Source organism: Galeopterus variegatus, unplaced genomic scaffold (genome assembly GCF_000696425.1).
Source record: "Galeopterus variegatus unplaced genomic scaffold, G_variegatus-3.0.2 Scaffold61, whole genome shotgun sequence".
Classification (NCBI taxonomy): domain Eukaryota; kingdom Metazoa; phylum Chordata; class Mammalia; order Dermoptera; family Cynocephalidae; genus Galeopterus; species Galeopterus variegatus.
Window position 1 is genome coordinate 505087 of NW_007726172.1, and position 13418 is coordinate 518504.

The window sequence follows — 13418 nt, forward strand, 5'->3', positions numbered from 1 at the left end:
CACAAGAATTGACAACTTACCTATGAAACTAAAATTTATCTATGAAATTAAGAAAAACTTTAAAGATAAAAATTAAAATTTGAAGTTTCACAATTTAAGCTATAGAAATATTTGTTAAATTCTTTTCTGTTTTAGAAAATGGAAGTGTTGTCCAAGTTGGAGAATTGTTACCTTGCAAGATTTGTGGAAGAACATTCTTTCCAGTAGCATTAGTGAGTAGATTGATCCTGTACCTTTTTCCTTTGGGGTTTAATAGATCTGTAATTGCATAATACTTCAGAACAACTTGTGTGGAATAATTTTTGAAGAGATACTAGGTAGTGTTTTTTGTTCAAAAGCCTTGGTTCTATCTATGTCATTCTTCTAGAGTGCTCTCTTTCCTTTATAGTTTGATTGGTCTTCAGAACAATTTTATTAAAGTGTTAAATTATACCTAGCTTTGTGGGAATATTACCAAAAACAAACAAAATCACAGAAACAAAAGAAAATACCTTTTAGAAATACAAAACAATGTATTTGCAAATACAAAATGTTATGATGTCTGGGATTTGCTTTAAAGTATTTCAGGAAAGAAAGCAGGAATAGATGAGACAAAATTGCTAAAATCTTTGTAATTGTTGAAGCAGGGTGATGAGTAAGTGGGAATTCATTATATCATTTTCTCAACTCTTGTGTTCATTTGAAATATTCCAAAGAAAAAGTTTTTGTTTTGTTTTTTCAGTATAAAAATATACCTAAAATATATTATGCATTCTTTTAGTACTTGATATATACAGACAGAAGCACTTTTAACTGATCTTAATAAAAATTAGGCAGCTAGATAGTGAATAAGAAAAATCATGCCTATGCACATTAAATATTTTAAATTCAAACATAAATATACATTTATTAATACTTTGAGTTAGTACAAAGAATTATGGATCTGCTGATTAGAGTTCTGTCACAATCTTCTGTGCACCATATTGCTATTTCCAGTTGGTGTCTTTAATGGTAAGTGAGGAATTAATGATCCAAAGTGTCCTTCTGTCTTCAGGTGCTTTTTAAATAATGATGGCTTTTTTGTAATCCTTTGAAAACGTCTTGCGTACACATTTAGTAATTTTTTCTTCCTTATCAATTCATTATTTTTCAAAGTATATTCAGAGCATTCAGACAAGTTTTCACAGGCAAAAAAATGCCTTTTTTGCTCCAATTTATTTATGTAATACTTAAATGATGTTATCACTGTAACAACTAAAACTTGTATAATCAGTTTTAGAAACAAGCACCACATGCCCTTGACATGTAAAACACAATTTATGGGAACAGGCATACATCAGTCTACCAGAAAGTCACTTGCTGGCCTCATTTTTTTGTTGTTATTATACTTAAGAGTTTTTATTTCAATTGCTATAGTAATATTGCTTGTTTGTTGAAATGAAAACTGAAAACAAGCATATTAAACAGTTGTTTACTAATTGTGTACTGAAAGCTCAGAGGTTCCATGGCACCAAATAAACTGAGGTTTTCTTTTTTCCTAGATAAAGTTTTAGGAGTTCCAGCTTCTTCAATGTTTATCAAAAGAAAAACAGTGCATTTAGTGCTCTCATGTCATCAGTCAGCGTGCTTTATATAGTGGAGGAAGAATATTTATCCAATTGGTTAATTAGAAGGACATTATAATGTCCTTAAAATGAATAAATGAGTTGGCAACTATAAAAAAACAAAACAAAACCCTATGAGTGGAACATTAGCTCAAGAAAAATCCTAGGTGAAGAAAGAAAGTTTGAGTTCCAGAAGGGAGGAAAGGGATAATTGTGGGGGAAAAGACCCAAGTCTGACCACTTTGCCTTCCTATTTTGTGTTAATGTTATATTAACACACTATTAACTTTAGTAATCCAAACTACTACTTTTATTTTAACTTTTGTAATCCTATCACTAGTGCATTCTTCTCCATTTATATATATTTTTCCTAATATCTATGTTCATGTATTTAGTGAAAACTTTTCTTTTTTACTCAAGAAGCTTTGACTTGGTTACATTATTTTCCTTATTCTTAGCCATGCGAAAACTAGGAGAAGAATATTAAATAATCCTTAATAAAGTTTTGGAAGAATATTTCTTTGTAATTTCTTGTGAGAAAACTTATACCACGTATCATATATATGTTTTAAAACCTAATTTTATTTAAGGCAAGGTGTTTCTTATTTATTTACTATTGTATTAGTCATTTCTGTTGCTTATAACGAAGTACCTGGAACTGGGTAATTTATAAGAAAACAAAACTTATTCTTTCTAGTTTTGGAGGCTGGGAAGTCCAAAGCCAAGGGAACACATCTGGTGAAAGTCTTGGTAGTGGCAACAGTTACCCAGGGTCTCACATGGCAGAAAATGGTGGAGCAGAGCAAGAGAGAACTTCTCATGTGCTCTTCTTTTAAAGCTCTCAGAACCACACCCTTGACCACCATTATTAATCCATTCACTACAGCACAGTCCTACAATCTAATCACCTCTCGAAGGCCCTACTTTTCAATTACTATAATAGGACTCCCCACCCTCTTTACACTGTAGCAGTGGGGACTAATTTTGTGGGGGACATTCAACACAAGGCAGTTATTATTTATTTTGTTTTGTAAAAAGACTACAACAATTTAGTTTAAAGATCTTAATTGGTTTTATTCGTGATTCTAGAATCTGGCAGCACTTCATTCCATAAAATGGAATAAATGTTCCAGTGAGCTAAGCAGAGGTAGTTAGTTTTATAGCCAGAAAAGAGCTGAAGAAAGCAGAAATGAAGAACAAAAAGTGGATTGTTCATTTTCAAGTTAGTTTCTTGTAAGGCGGGAACAGGGAAAAAGAACAATAAAAAAATAACTGATTGTTAACATCAGGTTACTTTTGTTATGAGGATTAAAGGTAGAGGGAACTTTATTATCATGTCTATTAAAACTGGCTTGTTTGGGAAATTTGGCTATCTCTCTTTCCAGATTTCTGGGAAGGCCAGATAACAACTTAGGTTCAGTTTGGTGACTTGGGTCTTTAGTATGAATGACTTCAGTTTGGTTTTTAGTCTGGTTTTTGGGGGGCCTACTGCAGGAGCTTAGTCCAAAACAATGGCTTCCTATAATTTTTGTGTAATGGTCTTCAGATTTTTAAATTGATCTAGGTTTTTAAATTGGTCTTAATTTAAATAAAGTTTTATAGTTTTCCCTTCTGTAGAATAGAAAATGATATGTTGCATTTCTTCATCTTAACAGAAAAAGCATGGACCTATTTGCCAGAAAACTGCTACTAAAAAACGGAAGACTTTTGATTCAAGCAGACAGAGAGCCGAAGGAACTGATATTCCAACAGTAAAACCTCTTAAGCCGAGGGTAACTACATAATCCTTTTAAACAGTATGAACCTTGCTGTTATGTATATTAAAAATAATTATAATTATTTGTTACACTGAGATTAAAGAGCAAAATACTACTTTATGTGTTCAATTTAGAAATTATCAGAAGCTTATAAAATAAATTTTATTTTGAATAAAATTTTAAACTACTGAAAAGGTGCCATCTCAAACTCTGTGAATTACATTGAGGTTTTTGTAGCATTGAAGAGCTAATTGCTTAGCTATAGGCTGGAAATAATTAAGACAAAAAATCTTCATATGTTCTTTTTAAGTCATTGTTAATCATTTGAGATACAACTTAAGTTTTGAATTATTACTATCTCTTACCAGTAGTGTAATCCCTATAGAGAGAAAGTAAAGCTATTATTTACAAACATCTTAGCATAATAAATACTGATTATTTTGATTGATTGATTGCCAGTATTTGTAATCTGTATTATGCTTTCTGGGGAAAAGGTTTATCATTTGTTCAGTTGTCCATGTATAGCTATTGTCAGCTTCTTTTCTTTCTTGGAACCAAAGCAACAAACCTGAGATAGTCTGTCCCGTATACCTGTCATATATTGCTAAGAATAAATCATTTAAGTACTTTGTTCAACATAGTTTTAAAGAGTCATTTCAGTAAAAAGGTGGACACTAATTACCTAATTGAATAGGCTTTTGAAATAAAACCCTGATTTCAATGCTAATAACTTTTTCCAGTGGTAAAGGAAGAGCATTTTCCTATGGGGGATTAATCTTGCTAATAAAATCACTTGATAATAGAAAAATCAGATATTTATCTTGGCTTTTCAGTCTGTGAATATTTAAGGGAAGAATGGTAAAGTTTGAATGAGTTGCATAAACCAGTATTTGAAGTTTTTCTTAGTAATCTGCCAGATACATGATTGTATTAGTTTTAATTAGCTTAGTTAGATAAACTAACCAAATCTTTGGAGGCAGTATAATATAGTGGGTAATGAAAGCTGGCTCAAGAGTCAGAATGCTGGGATTTATCCCTGGCTCTGCTACGTACTTTATTTTGGGCAAGTTACTTAATCTCTTTCTTCTGTTTACCTATAAAATGGTGAAAGTAGAAGTATTGATCTTGTGGGGTTATTATGGGGATTTCATAAGATTATCTCAATAAGTGTTATTTATCCTATTTCTTCTTTAAGGGGTGGGAGGTTGTATACTTAAAAATTAATCTTTAGAAAAAAGCAAAGTAAAAGCCATTGTTTTACATTAAGTAGTTTATTGCCCTGCTATCATATGTGTGGTTCATAGAGCAATAATATCAGCACAATTTGGGAACATTTAGAAATGCAGAATCTCATGTCCCACCCAGACATACTGAATTAGAACTTGCATTTTAACAAAATCCTTTGGTGAGTCGTGTTCACATTAAAGTATGAGAACCAATGTCCTAGAAGATTTGGATATGGTAGGGTAATTCTCAATATATTTGCTTGTATCAAGGAAATTCTGCAAAAAATCACAAGCAGAGTGGGGGCAAAGCAACTACAAACTCCATTTCTGGAAAAAGTAAAGGCAGGCGTAATCCACAGACTACCTTTACCATGTAAAGGCAGCCCAAAGCAATTGAGAGCTAGGAGAAGTTACCCATAAGAGGAAGTTGATGATGGATTTGTGGCCCAGATTCTGGGAATCTGCCACTTTAAGGATGAGGGGTTTCCTCACCTTAAAAGTGATTTCTTAAAGGTGAGAGGTCTTACCAGAGAGTGTATATCTCTTGTTTACTACAGTCAAGGCAGGAACCGGGATTAGCTATAGGAATGTGGGTAGCCAGGAATTGGAAAGAGCAGGGCTGAAATTGGACAAAAGCCAGGAGGGAGAAAATGGGGAGAGGAAGAATAGAGAGTTGAGGAGGTCTAGTAGCAGAGGCTCTCAGAAACCACTAGTGAAAATGCCCTTCTTGGAGCTGAGGGGCCTAACGTAAAGGGCTGTGTCCTTTTTTTGAAGTGTTTTTTTTTTTTATAGCATCTGAGGGAAGCAGGACAGGTAGTAATAGCCCTCCTGGAACCATATTGTTTTAGAGACTCAGAAGAAGCAGGTGTATGTAATAACACAAGAGTGGCTTTATTTGCAGGAAGTAGTCTGTATCTGGTTTGACAGAGAGAAGAGACACTGTTTGTTGTAGCCTGGAAGGCTCCTCTGGGTCTCTCCTCCCCCAAACTTCTTACAAATAGCTGTACCAGAAAAACCTAACTCATTCAATAATGAGTAATAAAAACCTGTTAACTCAGCCTTGGTACAAAGATACTATGAGAAAAAAGGTAGAAAAGAGCAGCAACACTTACCAGTAGATAAGTAATACTCATTATGGAGCAGATGAATGTTGTGATCAGGTATTTTGCTATAAAATAAACTGTAAAGAGTCAGTCATCTCAAATGTCTAAAATTGCTGATATTTAAGATTTTTGCATCTATATCTATGAGAGAAGTGGGTCTGTAATTTTTTATTAATCAAAATTTTGCTGCTCTCACAAAATTGATAGGGAAGCTGTTCCCTTGTTTTTTATTCTCTGAAAGAGTTTGTCTAAGATTGAAGCTATTTCTTTCTTAAATGCCTGCCAGAATTCAAAAATAAAGGCAGCTGAGCCAGGAGTTTGTTTATGGGAAGGAATAAATTTATTTTAAAAAATAAATACAACTACTGTGATTTTCCGTTTTTTTCTGGTATCTGCTTTGTTGTGTTTTTCAAGGAAATTGCACTTTTCATCTTAATCATCAAATTTATTGGCATAAAGTTTCTTTATAATATCTTATTCTCTTATGTTTGTAATAATTCTGTCATATATTATTTTCCATTCCTTGGTAATTTGTGTTCTCTTTTTCCTTGAGTTGTCTTGCCTTGTTAGTGTTTTTATTTTTTTTTTATTTTTTATTTTTATTTTATTTATTGAATCAAAATCAATTACACATATTTTTGGTGTTGAACATTGAGATATGTTGATTAAATCAATATTACTAGCATATATATTGTTACAAATCATAATTATTCTTTATGCCCCTTGTCCAACCTCTCTCCTTCCCCCATTCCCTCCCCTCCCCCCTCTAATTGCCCTAGGTTTCTTCTCTCCTTCTGAAAGAATAATGGTTACTCTGTTAACTTCTTGCCGAGATGATCTGTCCAATGCTGAGAGATGTGATCAGGTCCCCCAATATTATCATAGAGCAGATGCTTCTTCTGTCACTCTGAAATGGGTTTTGTGGAAAGAGACATCCTCTTCTTTTCTTTGTCTCTGCTGGTAACTCTTCTTGTGTGAATGCACTCCAGTGGTTGGCAGACCATCTACGTGGTGGCTGTGGCGTCTAGCCACTTTTGCAGCAGCCATGGTTATTGTGGTGGCTGTGGTGGGCCACCCACGTGGAGGTGCCGTTTTTAGCATGCTCCTGGGCACTGGTGGTATGCCTGGTTGGGGGGTGTGTTTGGTCCCCTTCTCCATGCCTCTGGTCCCTGGGCAGGCCCCAAGGCACTGGCGCCATGTGCCTGGTTGTGGGAGAGGGGTCCAGTCCCCTTCTCCATGTCTCAGGTCCCTGGGCGGGCCCTGAGTTACTGGCACAGTGTGCCTGGTTGTGGGATGAGGGTCCAGTCCCCTTTTCCATGCCTTGGGTACCCAGGTGGGCCCCGAGGTGCTGGCACAGTGTCCCTGGTTGTGGAAGAGAGTTCCAGACCCCTCCTCCTTGCCTCGGGTCCCTGGGTGGGCCCCAAGGTACTGGTGTGATGTGCCTTGCTGTAGGAGGAGGGTCTGGTTCCTGGCTCCATGCCTTGGGTCACTGGGTGGGACCCAAGGCGCTGGCTTGGTGTGCCTGGTTGTAGGAGGGTGGCCTGGTCCCCTTCTCCTTGCCCTGGGACCATGGGCAGGCCCTGAGATGCTGGCTTGGTGTGCCTTGTTGTGGGAGCGAGGTCCAGTCCCCTTCTCCATACCTCGGTTCTCCGGGCGGGCCCTGAAGAACTGGTGCGGTGTGCCTGGTTGTGGGAGAAAGGACCATTCTCCTTCTCCTTGCCCCGGGTCACTGGGTAGGCTCCGAGTTGCTGGCATGTTGTGCCTGGTTGTGAGAGAGAGGTCAAGTCCCTGACTCCATACCCCAGGTCCCTGGGTGGGCCCCAAGGCGCTGGCTCAGTGTGCCTGGTTGTGGGAGAGAGGTCCGGTCCCTTTCTCTTTGCCTTGGGTCCCTGGGCAGGCCCTAAGGTGCTGGCGTGGTGTGCCTGGTTGTGGGAGGGGTGTCCAGTCCCCTTCTCCATGCTTCAGGTCCCCAGGGTGGCCCCGAGGCACTGGTGTAGTTTGCCTGGAAGTGGGAGTGGGGTCTGGTCCCCAGATCCAAGTCTTCAGTTCCCAGGCAGGCTCCAAGGTGCTGGTGGTGTGCCTGGGCCAGAACTAATTTTTTGTCCTTTGCTTCTAACATGGGGGAACTTCCTGTGCGAATAAGTATTTGAGCTGTGTGGTTGTTTAAATTGCTGCTTTGCTGCTGTTTCCCTAGGGAAGGCTTTTTGTACAGCTCAGGGTTTAATGGTTGACCTTACAGGTACTTCCGGCTCTCCAGAGACCCGGTGGATCTGTGTTCTGTAGAATCTCTGATCTGGGCCTGAGTTTTTCCATCAAACTGCACCCCATGCAATTCTGCATTACTGACCAGTTTCCTCTGAGTGGTCCTGTGCTGATTGGGGGGCAGATCAGCTGTCCTTGCTGTGTCCCAGTGTTCTCCTGGTGGGCCTGTCTCCCCCACCACCCATGCCCCAAACACTTCCCATGGGACGGGCCCTGTGCTGGTCCCTTGTGATGACTCACCAGCCTCTGAGTGGCTCCCTTTTTTTAGTTGTTCTGGCTCTTCGCTCCTGCGTGAGTCCACGTGAACCCTATTAGCGGTCTTGCTATCCTGGGGGTCTCCAAGGCCCTCTTCCCCCCTGCTGCCTCCAAGTAACTCCATCTGAAGGGCACAGCTGTGGCTTCTGCCGGCTCCTGCTCCATGTGCTCATCAGCTGGAGCCTTAAAGCAGCTGCAGCCCGAAATGCTCAGAGCAGCTTTTTCTTTCTCTTTGTAGTTTCTCCCACCTTCATGAACTCCGTAGGTCTCTGCTCCTCTTCCCCTGAGCTCCAGTTACCCCCGCTTGGCTGATGTTACATTTTTTTTTTTTTTTTTGTCCTTTTTGAGACGGGCCGCACATGAGCACACCAGTCATCCCTATATAGGATCCGAACCCGCGGCGGGAGCGCTGCTGCGCTCCCAGTGCCACACTCTCCCGAGTGCGCCACAGGCTTGGCCCTGATGTTACATTTTTAAAGTTGTAAATTTGGTTGATTTGTGGGAGAGAGTGACACTGCGGACCGTCTATTCCACCATCTTGATAGGATCTCCATATCCCTTGTTAGTGTTTTTAAAGAATCATCTTTTGATTTTGCTGATTTGGCACATATTCTTGATTTTAAATATAAAGGCATAATAGGAATAGTTGGATATTTTAATCATGTAACAAAATAAAAGTCTGTAGTACATTAGCCAGTATTATGTTTTTTGGAAGACATTAGAGGTAGTTCCATTAAAGTCAGGAACAAGATTAACCTCCAGCCTGTACAGTAAGTGCCAGCTGATATGGATAGATAAGAAAAAGAAATTGGATGTATAGAGACTGGAAAAGAGTAGGTAAAACTATCGTTATTTGGAGATACGATGTACCTGGAAAACACAAGTTAATCAACTGAAAAATTATTACAGACAGTAAGAGAAAGGTGAAGTAATGTGGAATAATGTTACTGTACAGAAATTACTGTCATATATTCAACAAACAGACCCTTAAAACATAAAAATGAAAATAAGACCCTATATAAAAGAACACAAAATATAAAATATTTAGGAATAAATCTGATACTAAAGATACAAGATTTCCATAAAGAATATTCTAAAAAACTATTGAAAGATACAAATGAACACTTCTTCAAATGGGAATACATGGTATATCTCATGTTCTTGTGTAGATTAGATTCAACATAAAGATTTTAAGTTCCCTAAGTTGTTTATGAATGTAATGTTTAATTTTTTCAGTTAAAATATATATATTTTAAATTAGAAAGGCTGATTCTGAAGTTCACATGGAAAAATATACATACTGGAGTAGCCAGGAAAAGATTGAAAAAGAAGCAGATTAAAATAAGATTACCCTATCAGATATTAAAATATAAAGTCTCAATATTTAAAACACTGGTACTGACTCAAGGGTAGTCAGAATAATGGAATATAGAGAAAGTTCAGAAATAGGCCCAAATCCAGAAGGGAATTTAGTATATGGTAAAGATTTTATCTCAGTTTCTGTAGGGGGAAAAGTCAATAAAAGATGATGGGACATCTGCATAGCCAAGTTCAAAAACAAAAAATAAATTTAAATTCATATGCCATATCATAGCCAGGATAAATTCTAAATGAATAAAAGATTTACAGTTTAAAAAATGAAACCATGAATGTTCTAGATGGAAACATTGGGAGAATTTCATTTTACCTTGGTGTGAGGTTGGACCTAGCTAACTGTGACTGAAAATCCAGAGACTATAAAAGAAAAGATCAGTAAAATAAACTACATTTAAAAAACAGTTGTGCTTACCAAAAGACACACAGGCAAAGTCAAAAGATACACAAATCGTAGGAGAGAAGGGATAGTCTCCTATAATGAATTACTAGAAATTGTTACAAAATTGGCCAGTAACTCAACAAATGAGTTGACCAGGAAATAGTTTACAGAAAAGAAAATATAAATGGTTTTTAACGATTTGAAAAGATGCTCAATCTCACTTATTGTAAGATAAAATACAATTAAGTCCTCAGAGAGAGGACTGTTTTTCACCTCTTATGAGTTAAAAATCTGAAAGTTTGATAACATACTCTTTGAGGGTCTATGGGAAAACAGGAAAATATACTCTTGACAGGAGCATTAATGAATGTAACACTTACAAGAAGGCAATTTAGCACTGTATGTCACAATTGGAATTGCATTAAAAAAATTGCATGCAGTGCAATTGCATAGCTTCTTTTTAAAATTGTAAACTTGGGAAGGAGATTATTTAAGGACTCCTGAAAAGAGAACATTTAAAATGATATGACATTACCTCATCTTATTTCAATTTACTAAAAAAAATTTTGATACTGCTTTTTTTTCTATTTGTTTATAGCCAGAACCACCAAAGAAACAATCTAATTGGAGAAGAAAACATGAAGAATTCATTGCCACCATAAGAGCAGCTAAAGGCCTTGATCAGGCACTTAAAGAGGGTGGCAAACTTCCTCCTCCTCCTCCACCTTCTTATGATCCTGGTATATAGAATATCGTTGACCAGAATGTTCATGTGGAGAGAAAAATGATAGAATTTTTATAAATTTTAACTCATTAAGCTTAATTTATAGTAATGGAACCTGATGATGCATAATATTTAAATGCTTTGGAATAAAATAATGGTGATAATTCAGGCATCTAGACTTATAAAGGTGCATCAATGGAGAACATAGACGTGTATTATCTTTCTATTTCAGTCCTTTTATTTAAACATAAAGCAGTACAGTATTTTAAAAATCATAGTAAATGTTAATATTCCAGGAAATATTTAACCATGCTCACTGTGTATTGTAGTCAGTAGGATTTATATACTTATGTTGCCTGGTTCTTTGGCATCTTCTCATCAGGGAAGGAAAAAAAAAATCATCATATTATTTCTAAAATATACAATTCATGTGGGCAAAGTATACTATAGACTGATACACCTAAATTGTAGCTTAAATTTCTGTGTTATTATATTTTCTTCATTGGGCAGGTAAATGTTGCTTGGTTCATTGTTAACAAAAACAATGCAAGACTGGCAGCCCTGTATGAAATACTGAGATACTGAAAGACTTAGAATATAAAATAGCACAGTTGACACTTAAACACTGGTTATTAGAACAGCTTAAAGAGGTTGTTATTTTAATATTACAAGTTAGTCACTTCAAAATTATGTTAGTACTCTAGATTGGTGTTTATTTCCTAGCAAAGAGAAAATTCTTTAGCAAATCTCGATATGATCATTTTTAACACTCTATTGTAGATGAGAGTCTGATAAACTATTTCTGTAAAGGGCCAGGTATGAAATATCTTGATCTTTGTAGGCCATAAGGTCTCTGTAGCAGCTACGCAACTCTGTCTCTGCTGCAACAAATAACCATAGACAATATGTAAGTGATTGAATTCCCATAAAACTTTATCAAAACGGACAACACTCAGGCTGGATTTGGCTCATAGGCTGTAGTTTGCCAACCCCTGTTCTCATCTATTAGTGATTAACTTTAATTCTGTGAATGTTTCAGGGATGCTTCTACTAGTCTTGGGTCTCTTCTAATACTACCTTATTTTCCCCATGAACTTGAGTTTTTTCTCTGCTTTGGAGATATTTAGATATTGCATCTTACTCTGTATAGCTACATTTGTCATGTGTACATAAGTTAGAGAGAATGCCAGTTCTTCAGGATAATTTGGGCTTAGGCATTTTTTAATCTTTTGGGCCTGACAAAAACAACTTCTTTGTTATTAGAGGTTTAAGATGTGCTCCACTCGTAAGCAGGAGAAATTTCTGAGTTTCAGATGAATGTAAATTCTGCAAACTCCCTATCAAAAAGTAAAATTGTTGCAATAGGTTAAGATTTCTTTTTTTTTTTTTTTTTGACACTGCTGAAGTTTTATGTCTATTCCAGTGTCTCATTTGGTTGAGATCTTTTACAATGCTACAAGATTTGGTTCTGGGATAATTTCAAGATTTAATTAAAAAAAAATTTACAGTATACTTTGCATTTGGGAAGAATACTTTATCTTGGGAACATTTGCTGTTTCCTAAATTTGAATTAATTGTGTTAGTGAGGTATATTTTTATCACTTCCATCTGTTGGGACCTCAAAGAGAAAGTAACACTGTTTAAAGTTTATTAAACTATTTCTTGACAGTTTTCCTCTAACTTAAATAAAAGATTTTAATAGATGAGTCCATATTTTAAAATGTATTTTAGTGTTATATGTTATTACTGCTCAACTAGTCTGCCATATAAAAATATATATACATTATGAAAACATGGCATAATAGAGGCAAAAAAGAAATAACATTTTCCCTCTACTATTCAATCTTTTTTACTGAGGATTTATCTTTTTATTCCTCCTCAAATTTGATTTAAAGATAGGAGAGAATTGGAATTTATCATGTACTAGCAAACATTTTTCTTAAAAGTCTTTGTATTAAGTTTAGGCAAGTCAGGCTGAGTGATTATAAGGAAATGGGAGTGTTTGCCTATAAGATGTTATTATACGTCTTGAGTTACTGTTCATAAAAACTTAAGATTCTTTATGTCTATTTCAAATATTATGTTATTAATCTGTTTCTGTTTTTATCTGTTTTAGATTATATCCAATGTCCATATTGCCAGAGGAGATTCAATGAAAATGCAGCTGATAGACACATAAATTTCTGTAAAGAGCAGGCAGCACGTATTAGTAATAAAGGCAAATTTTCCACTGATACCAAAGGAAAACCAGCTTCTCGGACACAGGTGAAATGCTCAATTTTAATCATTTCTACAAATAAATGAGAAAATGGTTCTTTTAATTTTTTTTTCTTCCCCCCCCCCCCCGACCCCCGGATTTTGTGTGTGTGTGTGTGTGTGTGTGTGTGTGTGTGAATTTATTTATTTATTTTTAGCTCCCACCAATAAGTGAGAACATGTGGTATTTCTCTTTCTGTGCCTGACTTGTTTCACTTAATATAATTCTCTCAAGGTCCATCCATGTTGTTGCAAATGGCAGTATTTCATTCATTTTTATAGCTGAGTAGTATTCCATTGTGTAGATATACCACAATTTCCATATCCACTCATCCACTGATGGACATTTGGGCTGGTTCCAACTCTTGACTATGGTAAAGAGTGCTGCAATGAACATTGGGGAACAGGTATACCTTCGACTTGATGATTTCCATTCCTCTGGGTATAGTCCCAGCAGTGGGATAGCTGGGTCACATGGTAGATCTATCTGCAATTG

At 36.5% G+C, this 13418-nt stretch overlaps 1 protein-coding gene across 1 annotated transcript in view; it reads left to right on the forward strand.

Moving 5' to 3' along the window:
• The window catches only part of ZC2HC1A (zinc finger, C2HC-type containing 1A), a 43377-nt gene that overhangs the window by 1720 nt on the left and 28239 nt on the right, over positions 1–13418 (forward strand). Inside the window, exons 2-5 of the mRNA XM_008576310.1 lie at positions 136–212; positions 3239–3355; positions 10541–10682; positions 12783–12931. Of these exons, the coding sequence (XP_008574532.1) occupies positions 136–212; positions 3239–3355; positions 10541–10682; positions 12783–12931 (485 nt within the window). The remainder of the gene's footprint in view (positions 1–135; positions 213–3238; positions 3356–10540; positions 10683–12782; positions 12932–13418) is intronic.